The sequence below is a fragment of the Aquarana catesbeiana genome, linkage group LG01, assembly GCF_042186555.1.
Source record: "Aquarana catesbeiana isolate 2022-GZ linkage group LG01, ASM4218655v1, whole genome shotgun sequence".
Lineage (NCBI taxonomy): Eukaryota > Metazoa > Chordata > Amphibia > Anura > Ranidae > Aquarana > Aquarana catesbeiana.
In genome coordinates this window covers 950,978,498-950,999,455 of record NC_133324.1, presented here as the reverse complement: position 1 = coordinate 950,999,455, position 20,958 = coordinate 950,978,498, and the positions used below count along the sequence as shown (strand labels likewise).

Here is a 20,958-nt window from a genome sequence, read left to right as displayed (position 1 = left end):
TTAGTAGAAATGATGGAGACGTCTGAGGGAACCAATTCTGGGGCTTGTGGCTCCCCAGTTGCTGTATCTCCTGTACTCTCCAGGTCTCAGGTAATACTGATGTCCCTTGTAGCTGGGCTCCTCATAGAACATCCAGTAGCCATCCTGGACAATGACAGAATGAATATCATGATAGTGGAATCTCTCGTTGACATCAGGACAATCCTCAGTGAACTCCATCATCTGACCTCTGAAGTCTTCTCTCTCATAGATCCTGATTCTGAAGGAACCTTGATGCTCCGGTAAAATAAGTTACACCATAATAAAATAATAAGGATTATTAAAAAATGGCAAGTGGTCATACATGTAACTCTAAACCGGTCATTCCAAGCAGAATCTTTTGATTATTTTGGATTAATTTGGGAGGAATTTAATGCCTTCCCATATCTGTATTGCTGTCCTTGAACACAACCCAAACATCTCCTTCCATCTCTGGTCCTACCATGACAGCCAAAGTTCTGCTGGAGCTTGAACACCTAGCTTGCACTCCCAAGGAAAATCCTCCATGTGTTCTAAAGCATCATGTAATTCAGTCAAGTGTCACCACCCTACACAAGTTTACATAGGGACAAAACAAGACTGCACTGTAGAGATCCAAAAAAGGTCATCTCACAGGAGAGTATCTACTGTTTGAGGCAGACGTTAGGTGGTGGAGACATCTTTCAGCTCAAGGATATACCAGATAAAAGGTCAAACATCCCCACACCACATGTTATTAGGATTGGCATATATGAATTAAATTCAAATCCCAACCAATGAAACCACCAATTTACAATTCATTCCCTTGTTATCTCTTGCCTCATCTATTGCAACTTCCTAATTGTTGGCCTACCTTAACATAGACTATCCCCAACATTAATGTTGCTGTCAAGACTCATCCGCATAAGAAATGTCCACTACCCCTCTCTGTACAATCCAACACAGGAACCGGAATAGGAATATAACTTCCAATGGGAACCCTTGTTCTGGTGACATCTGTCTACAAGGGGCTTTCCTTTCACTTCCTGTTGAGTTTACAGGACAGCAAGTGAAGGAAATTCTCCCTAACGGGACCAAAAAAAAAAAACTCAACTCCACCACAGCGGTTTTAATTAGGCTCAACTCCATTCATAATAAAAAATAAAATGTGATTTAGCTATACTTTAACTATAAATAATGGTGATTTTTATGAAACTTTTACATATTGAGTAGTTGCTCTTTCCTTTAGCGATATCCACGACGGGAAAAAAATTTTCAGATTTGTTTGTTAAGTTATTTTGTTTCAACATATTTGTTATGTTAGAATGATCGTTTTTTAAATTTTTGTATATTCGGATTTGTTTCGTATATTCGTTTGTTTTTTTCAAATCGATTTGAATTTCAAATTGGTTCGATATTTAAATTTCAAATTTCGAAAGTTGGCTATATTCATTCTATTCTATCCTACAGTATTTTATGTCATTCTATTTTTTTCTATTCTATTTTTTTTTTATTATATGCATTTTTTTCTATTTATTATATGCTATTTTTTTCTATTTTATTCTAGTCTGTTCTAATTTTTTTAAATTTTATTCTATTGAATTTTTTTACATAGTTTACATAGTTGGTCGGGTTGCAAAAGACACAAGTCAACCAATAAAAAGGGAGAAAAAAAAATCAAATAATCCCATATGCACAATTATATACCGACAGTTGATCCAGGAGGAAGGCAAAATATTGTTTTATTTTCTATTCTAACCTATTGTTTTATAATATATGCATTTTTTATATACACGCAGTATATTGTATACTTTCCTATTCAATTCTTTTCTATTCCTTAATTTTCTATTCTATTCTATTCTGTAAAGCAGCCTAAGTAGGACCCATCATCTTATTTCACTTTTAAACCTTACTGAATTGATTGCAATATGTTTTATTTTGAATTTGATGTCATTTTCAAATTAATTTTCGAATTTGAATTGATTTTCAAATTCAGTTTTACATTCAAATTAGAAAAAAAAATTTCGTTATAATTTATTTTGAATTCATTGAACTTCATTGCTATTGTGATTTGGAAATTTGGATAAATCCAAATCTCCAAATAATGAAAATTTTCTCTGAATTCTGATTTGTAACGGAACAAAATCGCACATGTCTACTTATATGAATTTATTTCTTTTTTTTTTTTAAATAAACAGAGAGTTATAGATTAGACACTATAGACAGGGCAAATTAGTCACTTCAATAACCCTTCTTCCCTTTAAAACAACTCCTGAGATGAAATCAGCCATATGGAGAGTTTTGTTTTGTAGCCTGGGGACTCATAGACTGGTATTGTAAAAAAAAATAGCAGTGAAGCAAACCATTGCATAGCACAGCAAAGCAGAAAGGAAAGATATGCAACTTTGGCTTATCCCATGTGCATATATAAATACAAACTCTATAGAATGTTACATAGTTATATATAGTTACATAGTAGGTGAGGTTGAAAAAAGACACAAGTCCATCAAGTCCAACCTATGTGTGTGATTATATGTCAGTATTACATTGTATATCCCTGTATGTTGCGGTCATTCAGGTGCTTATCTAATAGTTTCTTGAAGCTATCAATGCTCCCCGCTGAGACCACCGCCTGTGGAAGGGAATTCCACATCCTTGCCGCTCTTATAGTAAAGAACCCTCTACGTAGTTTAAGGTTAAACCTCTTTTCTTCTAATTTTAATGAGTGGCCACAAGTCTTGTTAAACTCACTTCTGCGAAAAAGTTTTATCCCTATTGTGGGGTCACCAGAACGGTATTTGTATATTGAAATCATATCCCCTCTCAAGCATCTCTTCTCCAGAGAGAATAAGTTCAGTGCTCGCAACCTTTCCTCATAACTAATGTCCTCCAGACCCTTTATTAGCTTTGTTGCCCTTCTTTGTACTCGCTCCATTTCCAGTACATCCTTCCTGAGGACTGGTGCCCAGAACTGGACAGCATACTCCAGGTGCGGCCGGACCAGAGTCTTGTAGGGCGGGAGAATTGTCGTTTTATCTCTGGAGTTAATCCCCTTTTTAATGCATGCCAATATTCTGTTTGCTTTGTTATCAGCAGCTTGGCATTGCATGCCATTGCTGAGCCTATCATCTACTAGGACCCCCAGGTCCTTTTCCATCCTAGATTTTCCCAGAGGTTCTCCCCCCAGTGTTCTCCCCCCAGTGCCCCATTCCCCCAGAATGAATGATTTTAAAATATTAAAGTGGTTGTAAACCCTACAAAAACAAAAACCAAAAAAAAACCCTTTAAGACAAAGGCATAATGAATTACTTACCTGAGAACGAAGCCCCCCGTTGCGGTGCCCGTGCACAGCACCGGCCGGCGACATTTCTCCCCGGAGTTACTTCCAGGTATCGCGGCTCCAGCGCTGTGATTGGCCGGAGCCACGATGACGTCACTGGTAATGGCACAGTCTGACTAAAGCAACGGCACGTACTGCCATTGCTCCAGTGCGCATGTGCCGATGACGTTGGCACATGCAAATACAGGGGATATCTCTTAAAACAAGCAGGTTTAGGAGATATCCAGTGTAGCTACAGGTAAGCCTAATTATAGGCTTGCCTGTAGTAAAAAGTGGCTGTAAAGGGTTTACAACCACTTTAATACACAGTTTCAGGCATTGACCCCCTCCACCCCAACGCTTTCTATGAACACAACTTTTTTCTATCTTGTCTATCTTCAGTCTAATGGTATCAAAGGTCCTTCTCATTCCCGGTTTCTTCTGGACCTGGGCAGGCCCGTAATGCTGTAGAGAGCACAGCTCCTTCACATATCTTTTTTCCTGTGAATCAAGGGATGGGGGTGGGGCCTTGACACCCTAAGTTTACAGGAAGTGGGTTGATTGACCTTGGATGTCATTAAACCTAAGATAGGAATGATGCTGGATTGGTAAACAAGTGAGTGGTACAGTAAGTACTGGGTAAGTGTAGGAGCTGGAGCTGCTTTTTTTTTTACTTTTCACAAATGATGAGGACTGATCTTTTTTATTTTTGGGGTTATTTTTTAAACCTTCACTAATATCTTTCTATTTAGCAATATGGCTTCTATTACATACAGTATATAGCTAAAGTAGAAAAAAAATGTAATAAAGAGTACACAGGTGTATTACCTGGGGGCTCAGAGGACAAGACTTAATGGAGTCATTGTAACCCATCCATTGCTGGAAGTCAGGATAGTCTCCTCTATGGAGGAAGTACTGGTGTCCTCTGTAGTTGGGGAGCTCATACAGGATCCAGTTCCCACTTTCCACACGGATGGAGTTGCAGCGTCTGAAGTATGAGGACAGGTCGGGACATTCAGAGTTACACTCGTAGGAGCGACCCTGGAAGTTCCTGTCCTCGTAGAAAGTGATCTGCAAAAAAAATGGTAAATTCGCTGTAGAAGTTTCGAGAAACTTACAGAATGTTTTGCCATTTTTACTTTTTAGAAAATTTAGCATTACAGATTTGTTTGTTTTTTGTATCCCTTTGTGAAAATACCTCTCTACAATTGTTGTTTAGCAAGACAACCCAATTTTTTTTAACCACTTCAATCCCCGCAAGATTTGGCTGCTGAATGACCCGGCCATTTTTATTTGCGATTTGGCACTGTGTCGCTTTAACTGACAATTGCGCAGTCGCGCAACATTGCACCCAAACAAAATTGACGTCCTTCTTTCCCCACAAATAGAGCTTTCTTTTGGTGGTATTTGATCATCTCTGCGGTTTTTATTATTTGCGCTATAAACAAAAAGAGCGACAATTTTGAAAAAAAAAAACACAATATTTTGTACTTTTTTATAATATAATAAATATCCCCATTTATTCATTAAAAAAAAATCGAATTTTTTTCTCAGTTTAGGCTGATATGTATTCCTCTATATATTTTTGGTAATAAAAACCACAATAGGTGTATATTGATTGGTTTGCGCAAAAGTTATAGCGTCTACAAAATAGGGGATAGATTTATAGCTTTTTTATAATTTTTTTTTTTTTACTGATAATGGCGGTGATCTGCGATTTTTATCGGGACTGCGACATTATGGCGGACACATCGGACACTTTTGACACATTTTTGGGGCCATTGGCATTTATACAGCGATCAGTGCTATAAAAATGCACTGATTACTGTAAAAATGTCACTGGCAGGGAAGGGGTTAACACTAGGGGGCGATCAAGGGACTAACTGTGTTCCCTAGTGTGTGTTCTAACTGAAGGGGGGAGGGGACTGACTAGGGGAGATGACAGATCGCTGTTCATACTTTGTATGAACACACGATCTGTTTCTTCTCCCCTCAGAGAACTGGGATCTCTGTGTTTACATACACAGATCCTGGTTCTCAGTGTGTCACGAGCGATCGCGGGAGCCCGGCACCCACATCGCCTCCGGCCCTAGTGGACACAGGGCGAAGCGACGTAACATAACGTTGTTTCGCTCAGCCGCGCCATTCTGCCGCAGTAAAACTGGTCGGCAAGTGGTTTAAGCCCAACTTTAAAATGGTTGTAAAGGTCCAAGGTTTTTTTTTTTATCTCCCTTTCCAATATGTTTATTGGTTTTACAAGAACACAGAGAATAATAACAAGTGCAATATATCGGCCTGCAATGCCCAACACAATGAATGGACAAGAACATAATAAGGATATTGAAACATGAGCTTAAGATACAGCTTTTACAATTCTCGCATAATAGCTGTCATTAGGCTTGCAGTAAGCAAAAGTCTTCTTCTTGTGAGATTAAAGCGGAACTTCAGTCATTTTTTTCATCTTTCCATCTATTAAATCTTCTGCCCTTGTTGTTGTTTTAACGTTGGATAGTAAAACATTTTTTTCTGCCAGTAAATCCCTTATACAGCCCACTTCCTGTTTCTTGTCTGGTAGAAAAAGCCTAGGCTTATGACATCATGCACAGTTCTCTCACTCTCATGAGAGTTTGCCAGGAAGGGAACGGGGATGAGTCATAAGAGCGCCAATGAGAGCCGCAGATCTGGAGGTGTCCCTCTGTGTGTCTGTGTAAATCCAGGAAGTGAACAGGCAGCAGCTTCAGCCGCCCACAGTTAAAATGGCTGCAGCCAGACTTAGTGGAGGGAGATTTCTGCAGCATATTTGGGAAGTACAGAATCACAGTATATATAAAATATGCAAAGTCGTTGGAGGGAAGCTTCAGAGTGGCAAAGATGTTTTTATTACAAATTATGTGAGCAGACTGCAGATCCTCTTTAATAATAGAGGTGGTTAATGACAAAACGAAAGCAAGTGAGGATAGAGTCAAGTCCCAACCATCCTGGCATGGGGCATGCATGCCCCCTCCCCCCCCCATAGGTTCCTGCTGTGGACTAGGAGACCCCACCAGGAATAGTTTTTTTATCTTCATTCATTCTATGCATGAAGGTGAAAAACCTTCTGTGTTCTGCTCCTCCAGCCCTCCCTAATACCTACCTGGGTGCCATCTCGATCCAGTGATGTGCACGAGAGCAGCGGCTCTCCGGGGTCCCTGCCTCCTCATTGGCTGAGACAGCAGATGGAGCCATTAGCTAGTGCTACTGTCAATCATAGCCAGTGAGCCAATGAGACGAGAGCAGGGGCAGAGCTGAGCTGGACTCTGAGTCTGAACGGACATAAAAAGCGGCAGCTCAGGAGTAACCCTCCTCGGGTGCCCCCATAGCAAGCTGCTTGCTCTGAGGGCACTCAGCAGGAAGGAGGGGCCAGGAGCACTGGCGTGGGATCCGGGAAGGGGAGGATCTGGGCTGCTCTGTGCAAAACCACTACACAGAGCAGGTGAGTATGGCATTTGACTTAAATCTGGAGTAGTACCTTTGTCATAAGGTGTCTTCAGTCTTCCATGAAGTTCAATAACTGGTCAATAATGGGCACGCACCCACAGTCATACTCAATACATATTCATACAGTTCATATAATAGTGTTAGTAGGGTTTAGATGCTCTTTCATCTCTTTGGGCTAATGTCCTCGAAGCAGTGAAAAAAAAAAAAAAAAGGATGATGTCTTCAGTCTTCCAGGTTTAATGATCCTTAATTACCGGTCAATGATGAACTCACACTCCTATCTTTAATAGATATTATTAAATTTCTTATAGTAGCATAGGTTCTTACCTTTCCCATGTTGCTGGATGTGTACTCCACCAATGCTGTACAAGTGACTGGTAGTAAGAGCACAGGCTTATATACACCCTCACCTGCTGACACTATGTACAATGAATGGATTTTCCCATTACCGTGGCAATTGCTTCAAGTGTTTTATGACTATTATGTTTATGACTATTGTTAATTTTTGCTTGCATTAGTGTTAAAATTGTTTACCTAAAAGAAAAAAAATTGTGTACTAATCTGTCAAGAGAATGGACCTCCTTATATGTGTGTGTGTTATCATAATACCATTGAACCCACGTCTACTGCAGACTTCAAAACTTATAATGATCAGTTCAGGGAAGTCTGTGATTTACCAATTTTCTAGCTATCATGAGTATTGTGTGGAGCCCCCTCTGATCTGCAAATGTTGCAATTCAAGATTAGAAGCAATAATGATTTGGTTATTATATTATTCACATTGAGCAAAACTATGTATACATGTCCGTGCAAATGTATTTTTTTTAATTTGCTGCTTCCTCTGATTTGGAAATGATTTATGTAATGTAATTATTATACATTATATATATATACATACACACACATATTTTTTTTGTATATTGACATTGAATAAAGAATAACAACAAGCAGTTGTGCCCCAATACATATACACTATATTACCAAAATTATTGGGACGCCTGCCTTTACACGCACATGAACTTTATTGTCATTCCAGTCTGGATTTTCCGACGGGAAATGTGCGATGACAGGCTGTTGGCGGAAAATCCGACCGTTTGCACGCTCCATCGGACAATTGTTGTCGGATTTTCCATCTTTAAAATTTTCCAGGGACAAATGTCTGTTGTCGGATTTTTCCGAGCGTGCGTACACAAGTCCGTCGGACAAAAGTCCAAAGTACAAACACGCATGCTCGGAAGCAAGGATGAGCCGGAAGCGGTCGGTGTTGTAAACTAGCGTTCGTAATGGAGAATTAACATTCGTGACACGGCAAATTATGAAATCTAGAAATGCAGCTCACAATTCTCTTCTTCTTTAATGGGATAATAATGAAGCTGCTTTGCTGGTGATACTGATGGAGTTATTGCAAACAAATTTTCAAAGGCTTTTTTTTTCTAGTGATATCAAGAATAATATTATTATGCTTTTTTTTTTTTTATTTGTGCAAATTACCAAAACACCATTATTATCCCGTAGTTTTTAAGATCAAAGATACAACTATGTTGGTGTCACTTGTTAATTTTACATTGTATTTTTTAAAATGTAACTTCCTACTCCCAAACTGTCATTTTAAGTAAAACACATAGCCAAGTATTATTCTACACAATTTTTTTATTGTGCATTAAAAAAAGAAAACAAATAAAATTAGTCATGCTATCCGCCAATAGAAATTAACCAAAAAGTGCATGCAAAAATATAGAAAATATACCAAATCAAATCATTATTCAACCAAAAAATAAAATAAAAGCCTCATGCATGTGTCCTGCTTCTTAATATAAGGGGTCACCAATGCCAAGAGTTGGTGAAAGCAGGGGTCCGCCATCCGGAGATAATTCCAAAAAACATCTGGATTATTCTCCTGGAGCTCCCGCACCAAAGGCATATAACATAATTGGTCACGATTAATAAAGCAACCATTTTTGGGGCCCAAGAAATCCTCCTCCTCCTGTTCCTGGACTTGACTTGGGTCAAAGCAGGTTGATGAACGGGCGTTCAGAAACGAACTGAATAGCACGAAATGGAAAGCGCGAATCAACACTCACCAAACTTCTACTAACACAAAATTAGCAGAAGGAGCCCAAAGGGTGGCGCTAAAGAGCTGAAAAACCATGTAGTACAACACTACATTTGTGTTTGTTGGCCGACAATTGTGTGCAGTTTGTATGCAAGAAAAGTTTGGGGCCAACGCCGTTTGTACAAAAGTCAGCGGTTTTGTCTGCGGAAAATCCGATCGTGTGTACGAGGCTTTAGTCTGTAGGATTCAATGTTGAGTTTGCCCACCCTTTGCAGCTTTAACAGCTTCAACTCTTCTGGGAAGGCTGTTCACAAGGTTTAGGAGTGTGTCTATAGGAATGTTTGACCATTCTTCCAGAAGCGCATTTGTGAGGTCAGGCACTGACGTTGGACTGGCTCGCAGTCTCCTCTCTAATTCATCCCAAAGGTGTTGAAGTCAGGACTCTGCACAGGCAAGTCAAGTTCCTCCACTGCAAACTCGCTCATCCATGTCTTTATGGACCTTGCTTTGTGCACTGGTCCCAATCATTTGGTGGAGGGGGGATTATGGTGTGGGGTTGTTTTTCAGGGGTTGGGCTTGGCCCCTTAGTTCCTGTGAAGGGAACTTTTAAGGCGTCAGCATACCAAGACATTTTGGACAATTTCATGCTCCCAACTTTGTGGGGACAGTTTTTGGGGATGGCCCCTTCCTGTTCCAACATGACTGCGCACAATGTGCGAAGCAGTTTATAAACTAAAGGAAGAGTTCCCTTAACGGAAGCCTCTCCTTAGTGCAAGATAACATGAAAGCCCGCATGGAGTTTGCTAAAAAACACCCGAAGGACTCCAAGAAGGTGAGAAATAAGATTCTCTGGTCTGATGAGACCAAGATAGAACTTTTTGGCCTTAATTCTAAGCGGTATGTGTGGAGAAAACCAGGCACTGCTCATCACCTGTCCAATACAGTCCCAACAGTGAAGCATGGTGGTGGCAGCATCATGCTGTGGGGGTGTTTTTCAGCTGCAGGGACAGGACGACTGGATGCAATTGAGGGAAAGATGAATGCGGCCAAGTACAGGAATATCCTGGACGAAAACCTTCTTCAGAGTGCTCAGGACCTCAGACTGGGCCGAAGGTTTACCTTCCAACAAGACAATGACCCTAAGCACACAGCTAAAATAACGAAGGAGGGGCTTCACAACAACTCCGTGACTGTTCTTGAATGGCCCAGCCAGAGCCCTGACTTAAACCCAATTGAGCATCTCTGGAGAGACCTAAAAATGGCCGTCCACCAACGTTTACCATCCAACCTGACAGAACTGGAGAGGATCTGCAAGGAGGAATGGCAGAGGATCCCCAAATCCAGGTGTGAAAAACTTGTTGCATCTTTCCCAAAAAGACTCATGGCTGTATTAGATCAAAAGGGGCTTCTACTAAATACTGAGCAAAGGGTCTGAATACTTGTGATATTTCAGTTTTTCTTTTTTAATAAATCTGCAAAAATGTCAACAATTCTGTGTTTTTCTGTCAATATGGGGTGCTGTGTGTACATTAATGAGGAAAAAAATGAACTTAAATGATTTTAGCAAATGGCTGCAATATAACAAAGAGTGAAAAATTTAAGGGGGTCTGAATATTTTCCGTCCCCACTGTATATATGTATATATATATATATTATTATTTATTTTTTTTCCTAATTATTGATCTATGTTTTTCCTAAGCATACTGAAATCCACTTACTGTTGACTGACTCAATCTCCTGGAAGTAAAGTATATTCCAAGGATCAACTATTCTTTCAGTAAAATAATACTTTCTAAGATTAGTATTGAACTTTGCTCATGCTAATTTGAGATCATATATTGGAGTAGGGAGTACCAAAGAATGGGAGAGGTTGTAGAGACAAGCATAGGAGGAAGTGACTAGGGAGCTCGAGAACAGGAGGTCTTGAGAAGAGTGATGAGGATGGTTTGGATGAGATTTTGAAATTGGTGATGTGACTCAGGACAGAGTTATGGGTGGCTTTGTAAGTTGTTGTCAATATTTTGAATTTTATACATTGGGCAATTAGAAGCTAGTGCAAGGTTTGGCAGAGAGGACTGTCAGTCACTGAGCAGTTGGTAGGGTGGATATGGCTGGCAGATCACTTTGGATAGACTGAAGGGGGGATGGTCTGTACAGAGGTAGGCCAATGTGGAGGAGATTACAATAGTCAAGGAGAAAGATAACCACCAGTGAGTGAATTATTAACTTAGTGGTATAATTGGCTAAGAAGGGGCTTAGATATGAAGGGGCTGCCAAGAAAACAAGTTTATTTTATGGAAGAAAAAAAAGGAAACAGGTATAGGGGTTACATTGATTGTACTTCTTTTTTATTAAGATTTCCTCCTGAGTTTATATTACATGGCAGCAGAGTTCATTTAGTCTTTGAAATTGACAAGGATGAAAAAAAAAAAACATTAAGCTAACAAAAAAAAGCTTTGACACTTTATGGAACATATGTCTGTCTGAAAGAAAACCAGCACACTACGAATACAATGTTGCCAGTGTGAGTGCACTGGGAACATTGTGCTGTTGTATTAATTAGAAGCACCAGAATGAATAAGGGTCATAGCTGAAAAGAAGCTTCATATATGCAAAAATTAACTTATTCTTCCTTGTAAAATATAATGTGAAAATGTTTTTTTTTTTAAAAACACATTTTATTAAACATTTTACTTCCAAATTTCTAACAAAGAGAGAAAGATTTCCTCCTCCCCGATCCCCTCCCCATGACTTTACCATTAAGATCAACGGCACAACCATTGATCCCTCCACACCTGCCAGGGTGCTGGGTGTAATCCTAGACCCTAGAATCTTCACAGGAAGTAAAGCAGACACCATTCTTTGAGAAGATACTCAGGAAGAAACACATGTATTTCTCAATCTATCGCCATCACCCCTTAGAGAACTTAAAAAGTAAGTTTTTACTATCACATCTTGAACTGTATATCGTTGTTTCTGTAATGTATGCTGTATTGTATGCAATATTGTACTTATTGAAGTCTATTTCTGTTATTTGTAGTTTCACCTGGCTTGTTCTAATAAAACTGAGATCAAAGAAATATGGTATCTGAAGTTATTGGGACAAGAAGGTTTAGCTATCTGCCCTAGAGACAGAAGACTCACAGTGGGGCATGGCAGAGACAAATTTCCAGAATCTAAGAGAGAATGATCTCCCTGCAAGGTGAGGCAGAGCTGCCTACACAGGGAGGTACTAGAGCCAAATACAGAGGAAGTAGAGCCGCCTACACGGGGGGGGGGGGTACCAGAGCCAAATACACAGGAAGTAGAGCCGCCTACACAGGGAGGTACTAGAGTCAGGCCAGGTAGGTGAAAGAGTTGCAAGAAATATTTGTGTGGGAGGTCGGGGTAGCAAACTGTGCATAGTGCACCCCTAAATCATGCACTCTGTACACAACACACCTCCTGCACCCAACACTCTGTACATAGCACACTTCTGAACTCTGAACTCTGTAAGTAATGCACTCCTGAACCCTGCACCCTGTACGCAGCTCACCCCAGATACAACCGGCCCTTTGAGGACAAACATACTGCTGATGCGGCCCGCAGTGAAATTTAGATAGACACCCCTGCCCTAACCCATTCAAAATACTAACCACAACATACAAGGCCATCCACAACATCGCCACCAGCTACAGCAACAACCTAAACTGCAGATATCACCCAAATCATCTCCCCATCCCTTTTGACTGCAAGCTCCATGAGCAAGGTCCTCCTATTCCTACTGTATAGAAGAAGAAGAATGGCTGGGCATCATCAAGGAGCAAGTGGCTGACGCTGTGATCAAATAACTCAGCTGGCTCCTCAATGGCTAATATCAGAGTAAATGGGGCTGAATGCAAGAAAACCATTTATCATTTTCCTTCCACTTCACAATTATGTGCCACTTTGTGTTGGTCTATCACATAAAATCCCAATAAAATACATTTACGTTTTTGGTTGAAACATGACAAAATGTGGACAATTTCAAGGGGTATGAATACTTTTTGAAGGCACTGTATTTGTCCAGGGATGTGTTAGCATTCTCTATCGCTCTCCTAACCAGGAGGACAAAAAATCTATATTATACTTTTATAATAAAATAAATGGAAATAGAGATTTTTTTTATTAGAATGTGTCTGTTCTGTGAGTAATAGAACAATTATAATTTTTTAAAATTCTTTATTTTTCAAATTTTTACACAGGAGTGAGGCAAATAGTCTAATCCTGCCTTTGTTTATTGTCCCTCTTGCTTGCTTACTGGACCCGACGTGTGACACAACTCCACTCATTTATTTTTATTTATTTATGAGTATGACAGGTACTTATTTAGCACTGTCCACTTATGCAGCGCTTTACATACATACATTATGCATTCACAGCAGTCCCTGCCCTCAAGAAGCTTACAAGCTAAGGTCCTTAACCACTTCAGCCCCAGAAGATTTTACCCCCTTCCTGGCCAAAGCACTTTTTTACAATTTGGCACTGCGTCACTTTTACTGACAATTGCACGGTCATGCAATGCTGTACCCAAACGAAATTTGCGTCCTTTTTTCCCCACAAATAGAGCTTTCTTTGGGTGGCATTTGATCACCTCTGTGGTTTTTATTTTTTGCGCTATAAACAAAAAAAAGAGCGACAATTTTGAAAAAAAAAAAACAATATTTTTTACTTTTTGCTATAATAAATATCCCCAAATCTTTTTTAAAAAACAAATTTCTTCATAAGTTTAGACCGATATGTATTCTTCTACATATTTTTGGTAAAAAAAAATGCAATAAGCGTGTATTGATTGGTTTGCGCAAAAATTATAGCGTCTACAAACTTTGGGAAAGATTTATGGCATTTTTATGGCATTTTTATTATTATTTATTTTTTAACTAGTAATGGCTGTGATCTGTGTTTTTTTTTTTAGCGGGACTGCGACATTGCGTCGGACAGATCGGACACTTTTTTGGGATGACTGTTATTTATACAGCGATCAGTGCTATAAATATGCACTGATTACTGTATATAAAGGTCACTGGCAGGGAAGGGGTTAACACTAGGGGGCGATCAAAGGGGTTAAATGTGTTTTTCCTGGGTGTGTTCTAACTGTATGGGGATAGGACTGACTAGGGGAGGAGACATATCGTTGTTCCTACTTAGTAGGAACAAACAATAGGTCTCCACTCTCCTGACAGCACAGGGATTTGTGTGTTTAAACACACAAATCCCTGTGCTAGCTCTCGTGCACGCGATCGAGCATGGCTGGCGGCGATCGCTGGCCACGTGCATTGGGTCCCTCGGCGTGCAGCCGGTGCGTGCCTCCGGCAGCGCGCGCGCACCCTCTGGCGGGTCTTAAAGTTAACCCCATAGGGGTTTCATGTAGCGGTGCCAATGTGCCACAGTAAATGTGCGTGAGCCGGTCGGGAACAGCTTAATTAACAATCATATATATACATACTAGGGCCAATTTAGACCAGAGACAATTAACGTACCAGCATGTCTTTGGAGTGTGGGAAGAAACCAGAGTACCTGGAGGAAACCCAAGCAGGCCAAGGGAGAATATGCAAACTCCAGGCAGGTTATGGTTGGGATGAACCCCATTACTCCACTTGGTGTATAGGTTAGATAGATAGAGGATAGATTAGAGGAACTTAATTTTTTTCTCTCTTGAGAAGAGGAGATTAAGGGGGGAAATGATCAACATATACACATACATAAGGGGTTCATATAGTGAAGTTGGTGTTGAGTTATACACTTTAAGGTCATCACAGAAGACAAGGGGCCACTCTTTACGTCTAGAGGAAAAAAGATTTCATCTCTACGGAAAGGTTTCTTCACAGTAAGAGCTGTGAAAATGTGGAATAGACTCCCTCCAGAGGTGGTTCTGGCCAGCTCAGTAGATTGCTTTAAGAAAGGATTCTTTCCTAAATGTACATATATAGTTACATAGTAGGTGAGGTCGAAAAAAGACACAAGTCCATCAAGCCCAACCTATGTGTGTGATTATATGTCAGTATTACCATGTATATCCCTGTATGTTGTGGTCATTCAGGTGCTTATCTAATAGTTTCTTGAAACTAATGATGCTCCCCGCTGAGACCACCGACTGTAGAAGGGAATTTGACATCCTTGCCGCTCTTACAGTAAAGAACCCTCTACGTAGTTTAAGGCTAAACCTCTTTTCTTCTAATTTTACTGAGTGGTCACGAGTCTTGTTAAACTCTCTTCTGCAAAAAAGTTTTATCCCTATTGTGGGGTCACCAGTACGGTATTTGTATATTGAAATCATATCCCCTCTCAAGCGTCTCTTCTCCAGAGAGAATAAGTTCAGTGCTCGCAACCTTTCCTCATAACTAATATCCTACAGACCCTTTGTTAGATTTGTTTCCCTTCTTTGTACTCGCTCCATTTCCAGTACATCCTTCCTGATGACTGGTTCCCAGAACTGGACAGTATACTCCAGGTGCGGCCGGACCAGAGTCTTGTAGAGCGGGAGAATTATCGTTTTATATCTGGAATTAATTCCCTTTTTAATGTATGCCAATATTCTGTTTGCTTTGTTAGCAGCAACTTGGCATTGCATGCCATTGCTAAGCCTATCATCTACTAGGACCCCCAAGTCCTTTTCCATCCTAGATTCCCCCAGAGGTTCTCCCCCCAGTGTATAGATTGCATTCATATTTTTGCCACCCAAATGCATTATTTTACATTTTTCTACATTGAACCTCATTTGCCATTTAGTTGCCCAGCCCATTAATTTGTTCAGATCTTTTTCCAAGGTTTCCACATCCTGCGGAGAAGTTATTGCCCTGCTTAGCTTAATATCGTCTGCAAATACAGATATTGAACTGTTTACCCCATCTTCCAGGTCGTTTATGAACAAATTAAATAGGATTGGTCCCAGCACAGAACCCTGGGGGACCCTACTACCCACCCCTGCCATTCTGAGTACTCCCCATTTATCACCACCCTCTGAACTCGCCCTTGTAGCCAGTTTTCAATCCATGTACTCACCCTATGGTCCATGCCAACCGACCTTATTTTGTACAGTAAACGTTTATGGGGAACTGTGTCAAATGCTTTTGCAAAATCCAGATACACCACGTCTACGGGCCTTCCTTTATCTAGATGGGAGCTCACCTCCTCATAGAAGGATAATAGATTGGTTTTGCAAGAACGATTCTTCATGAATACTTCTAATGATACCGTTCTCATTACTAAAATCTTGTATATAGTCCCTTATCATCCCCTCCAAGAGTTTACATACTATTGATGTTAGGCTAACTGGTCTGTAATTCCCAGGGAAGTATTTTGGGCCCTTTTTAAATATTGGTGCTACTTTGTTTTTTCTCCAATCATACATAATATAACTGGGTACTAACATTTATAGATAAAGTTGATCCAGGGAAAATCCGATTGCCTCTTGGGGGATCAGGAAGGATTTTTTCCCCTGCTGTAGCAAATTGGAGAATGCTTTGCTGGGGTTTTTTTCGCCTTCCTCTGGATCAACTGTGGGTGAAGGATTGTGTATATAGGATTGTATGATTGTGTTTTTTTTTTCATATTGGTTGAACTAGATTTGTGTCTTTTTTTCGACCTGACTAATTATGTAACTATGTAACTCTGTATCCCTGGTGTGCCACCAGCTGTGTACTAGCGGCATACCACCTACCGACTTCCAGGGGTGTACAGGCGGGAATTGGGCAAGAGGCAATTGTCATCTCTAGCTCCTCATACAGGTTACAGAGGCCCAACAGCCCCCCCCTATAAAATTAAATCTTCAAATCTGAAATTAGCAAAGCCCATGCTTCCTTTTGATTGAAGAACTGAAATGTAGTTTTTTTTAGTTCCACATCCACAGCAGCACTTTATATTTTAAATGGTTAGCTGTTTCTAAACCTGATGGCAATCGTATGCTTTGATTTCTTTTATTTGACATGGCAAGTTAATTGGCAAATAAGTGACTGATTGGAAAGCAAACTCAAAATCTTGTAACCGCATGATAAAGGGTCCTTTCACACGGCTTTCTGGTCAGTCTGTCAGTTTTTCAGGCAGACCTGATCGGACGCTCCATTCACCCCTATAGAGTGGTGGATGTCATTGGTGACATGTCCGCTGACACCTGCTGCTATCCGATCCTGTCCACCAAATCCAGATGAATGATGGTGACCCTATTTTCCATCCGTCTGGCGGATCGGCTTGGATCAGATGAAAACAGACAGGCGGTTCGTTTTCATCCGATCTCTCCATAGAGAGTAGGCATGTGTATTTGTTTTCGTCCAAATGCATTTTTGTCCGTTATTTCTGGGATTTCCGTGTTCGTTTTAACAAACGACAACGAACACGCAGAATCCGAAAATCCGAAAGATCCGAAATAAAAAAATGCTTTATTTTCGTATCCATGATTATATTTTCGTATTGTTGCGACAACAGTTCCATATAGATAGATATATAGAAGATTCGGCATGGCGGTGGCCATAGCGATCTGTGTCTATCAAACCTGCGGTTGAATGTGCATAACCTCTATTAGTCCAAGATTATTCGACAAAGAGAGAAAAGATTCCACATTATTTTTTTATTTGTTCATTTATTTATTTGTTTATTTATTTTTAGTACCATAGTGTGATACTGATTTCACATTTTGTCATTCCTTTTCCCATCTTAGTGCTATCGGTTTGGGGTTTCTATATTGCCTTCCTCTGCATCAAATGGAAGTGTCAGGTCACCTAGAGGCTGGGTGACAGATGTACACCGTTGGGAACAGGAGTGCACCACAAGGCAGTGGACCCTACCGCTGACTGCTGCGGATGGGAGTCCGGGTGGTAGGAAGGCAGAGCCGCTGGGACACCAACACTGATCCCACCGAGGCTAGAGCGTAGGATTCCCTGGGGCGCGGAGTCTAAGAGCCAGTAGGTGTTCACCAGAGCCTCTAGAGGTGAGGATGGACTGGGCTGCAACTGGCTCCAGGTTGCGGCCCCCAGGGTCCCCCAGCTCACACCCACAGTAGGCAACAGGAGGACAGGGATAGTAAAGGAATAAGCCAAGGTCAGGGCCACAAGCAGACAAGGACAACAGAGTTCACGCCAAGGTTCAGGGTCACAGGCAGACAGGGATAGTCGGGGACACGCCAGAGGTCAGGGTCACGAGCAGACAGGAATAGTAGAGAACACGCCAAAGTTGGTAACAGAAACAAATGTAGAGCACACGGCAGGCAGGAACAGGAAGCCAAACACACAGAGGTTGATCAGCAGGGCTGGCCTGCAGTGCAGAGGTTAATATAGAGTTCTCTGATAGGAGCTGGGGTGGAGCCGTGCTAGAGGAGAGTTAATAAAAGCAGTCAGGTGAGAGTCAGCTGGTCTTTAGAGAAGAACACATGGAAACAGGTAAGCTGATAGACAACACTATTGCATAACCATGACAGGAAGATTGTGTATATGGAGGGTTTTTTATCAATTCATGTAGTTATTTATTCATTTATCTATCTATTGGTTGAACTATATGGACTTGTGTCTTTTTTTTCAACCTAACTACTGTATATACTCGAGTATAGGTCAATCTGAGTATAAGTCGAGGCCCTAATTTACCACAAAAAAATGGGAAAAACTTATTGACCCGAGTATAAGACGAGGGTGAGAAATTCAGCAGCTACTGTAAGTGGAAAAAGAGGGTCAACAATGCCCATCTGCAGCTGTATACCTCCCTGTGTCCCTGTGCATGTGTCCTGTGCATGTGTCCTGTGTATATGTGCATGTGTCCTGTGCATGTGTCCTGTGTATGTGTCCTGTGTATGTGTGCATGTGTCTGTGTCCTGTGTATGTGTGCGTGTGTCTGTGTCCTGTGTATGTGTGCATCCTACCTGTGTCCTGTGCATGCCTCCATGTGCCGCTCTGCACCGATCAGCCTGTGCTATTACTATTCGGCGGCCATTCACTGTTCAAAAGCCGCGCCTCCTCCTCGTCCGTGACAGGCAGAACACTCCATTTCCCAGCAGTCAGCGGTCAGCCTATCTTGGAAATTCTCTCATCCTCATACCACGGACAAGGATGAGAGAATGTCCGTGATAGGCTGTACACTGACTGCTGGGAAATGGAGTTTTCTGCCTATCACAGACGAGGAGGAGGCACGGCTTTTAACAGTGAATGGCCGCCGAATAGTAATAGAACGCGCTGGCCGCTGTCTGCTTGCATGACACGCTGATCATGTAGGCAGATGGCGGTGACTCGAGTATAAGTCGAGGGGGGCACTTTCAGCCCCAAAAAAAGGGCTCAAAATCTCGACTTATACTCGAGTATATACGGTATGTTAGCCTTTTTTTACTATTTACACTTATGTCTGTCATTAACTGTTATGTAATTTTTGTAAAAGTTCAAAAAATTGCAACTGACTTGTGACTGACTCCTTTCAAGTCTCAAGCCTGGATGGCAAGTGGGACTGTGGGACCGGGGGCTGGATCTGTCTATGTTGCCTAAGTAGTCACATGGTGCCCTTGGCGGGTTTTTGTTTTTACCTTCCTACGGATCAAATGTGGGTATGGCATTGTGTTTATGGAGGGTTTCTATTTATTTATTTATTAATTAGTTGATTGGTTTTGTTTTCTATTGAATGAATTAGATGGACCTGTGTCTTTTTTTTTAACCTAACTATGTAATTATGCAACCATGATCTCCTGATGTCTCTTTCAAGTCTCTTTCAATAACTTTCTGTTTATATGTACTTGCTTCAGCATCAGCTGAACATCGTTGCCCTGGACTGGCCTCCTGAAAGTGACAATGGTGGACCATTTGGTGGAGGCAGTAGTCTTCTGAACAGCGGTGAGTTTTTCTTTTTGGGTATCCTGGCATATTGTCCACTGAATGCTGAGTTGACTCCTTGGTTCCTGTGAGAGTATACAATGTCTGGTTGGCTTCTTCCCGTATGGAGTAAGATCTGTCCATGAGCTGACATCAATGTTCCCCTCAGGATAAAGGCCTTGGCTGGGCAATAGCCACAAGCTTTTTAAGCTTGCCATCTGGCAAGCGTGTGTTCTATGTGGTGAAGGTGGACTTTTCTGTCGTGGTGTGACACCATTCCTTTACTTGTGTAGCGGGCACCTACTTTTTTGTAGGTGACCTTTTTGTTAGCTTACAATTTCAGGTAAATTTAGACAGGCTTGTACCATATAGCAGGCCTGTTTTGTTTATTTGGGATCTCAGTGGCAGGTAGTTTGTATGTGAGTTCTGGCCAATCATTAATTTGTTTGGCAGGAGGAATCAGCCTGGGCTTCTCTCGAGTTTGGAATGAAGCCCAGGCTGGTTCCCGGAGGGGAGAGGTTCCCCCTCCGGGGAGCCAACGGAGCACCCCCCTGCATGGAGGGTGGGGAACCGGCACCCATAGAGGAGTAGATGACAGCATGTAGTCGCTGGTGTTGTTGGCCGCCCCTGCGGGGAAGGGAGCGTGCTGGAAAGGGATGAAAGAATCAATGCAGAAGAAGTAGCAACTAAGCGGAAGGAAAATGGGCGATCGATCGTTTATGAGTGGCACATGGACTATTGATCACGTGAGTGAAAGCCCAATGGTACGCAAGTCAGTGAGACAGGTGGTGATGGTTTGTGACTTTGGGTTCAACAATGCCCCCAGATTCCAATCAGTCAAGCGGGAGGAGTTATTCAGAATGACTTTTCTTTAGCTCAACTTGGAAGTACCATGCAGATGGGAAGTAGTGGTAAAGAGGTGGCGGTAAAGCTACTAGTACACATAGAGAAACAGACTGTTCTTGAAAAGTTCTGCAGATGAAGAATTTATTCAGAGTGACTCTTTATCAATTATTCTCTATCAAATCTACTTCCATCTTCCCTGATGAAGAAATCACATAGAGCGATTTCCTATTATCCGCAATGATTCTAGTTCTTTGCATGAGAGGCAAAGAAAAAATTACAAAGCAACAAAAGAGCATCTCAAAAAAACCCTTCTCCTATCCCAGTTCATGTTAGTTAAATAAAAGCAAGAGAAAAATGCAATATGGGCTGTTTCTGGTTGTATGGGCTGCGATGGGTCAGGTGGTAAACGTGAATTACGGATATAATAATTAATCAGCCGCTCCTTCGAGGGTAAGTGCTACACTTGTCAC

At 41.3% G+C, this 20,958-nt stretch overlaps 1 protein-coding gene across 1 annotated transcript; it reads right to left on the bottom strand.

The window, feature by feature from the left end:
* LOC141126398 (gamma-crystallin-3-like) lies at window positions 1-7,129 on the bottom strand. The gene is made up of 3 exons (XM_073612348.1): window positions 7,121-7,129; window positions 4,145-4,387; window positions 1-276 (listed from the first exon to the last, which is right to left on the bottom strand). Exons 1-3 carry the CDS (start codon window positions 7,127-7,129, stop codon window positions 1-3), a joined length of 528 nt encoding a protein of 175 aa, XP_073468449.1.
* Window positions 7,130-20,958: the final 13,829 nt, after the last annotated feature.

Excerpts from the sequence above, each read along its gene's own strand:
- LOC141126398 (XM_073612348.1), bottom strand. Across the intron at positions 277-4,144 it reads CTTGTCCTCTGAGCCCCCAG|CATCAAGGTTCCTTCAGAAT; the intron begins GTAATACACCTG and ends ATTTTACCGGAG.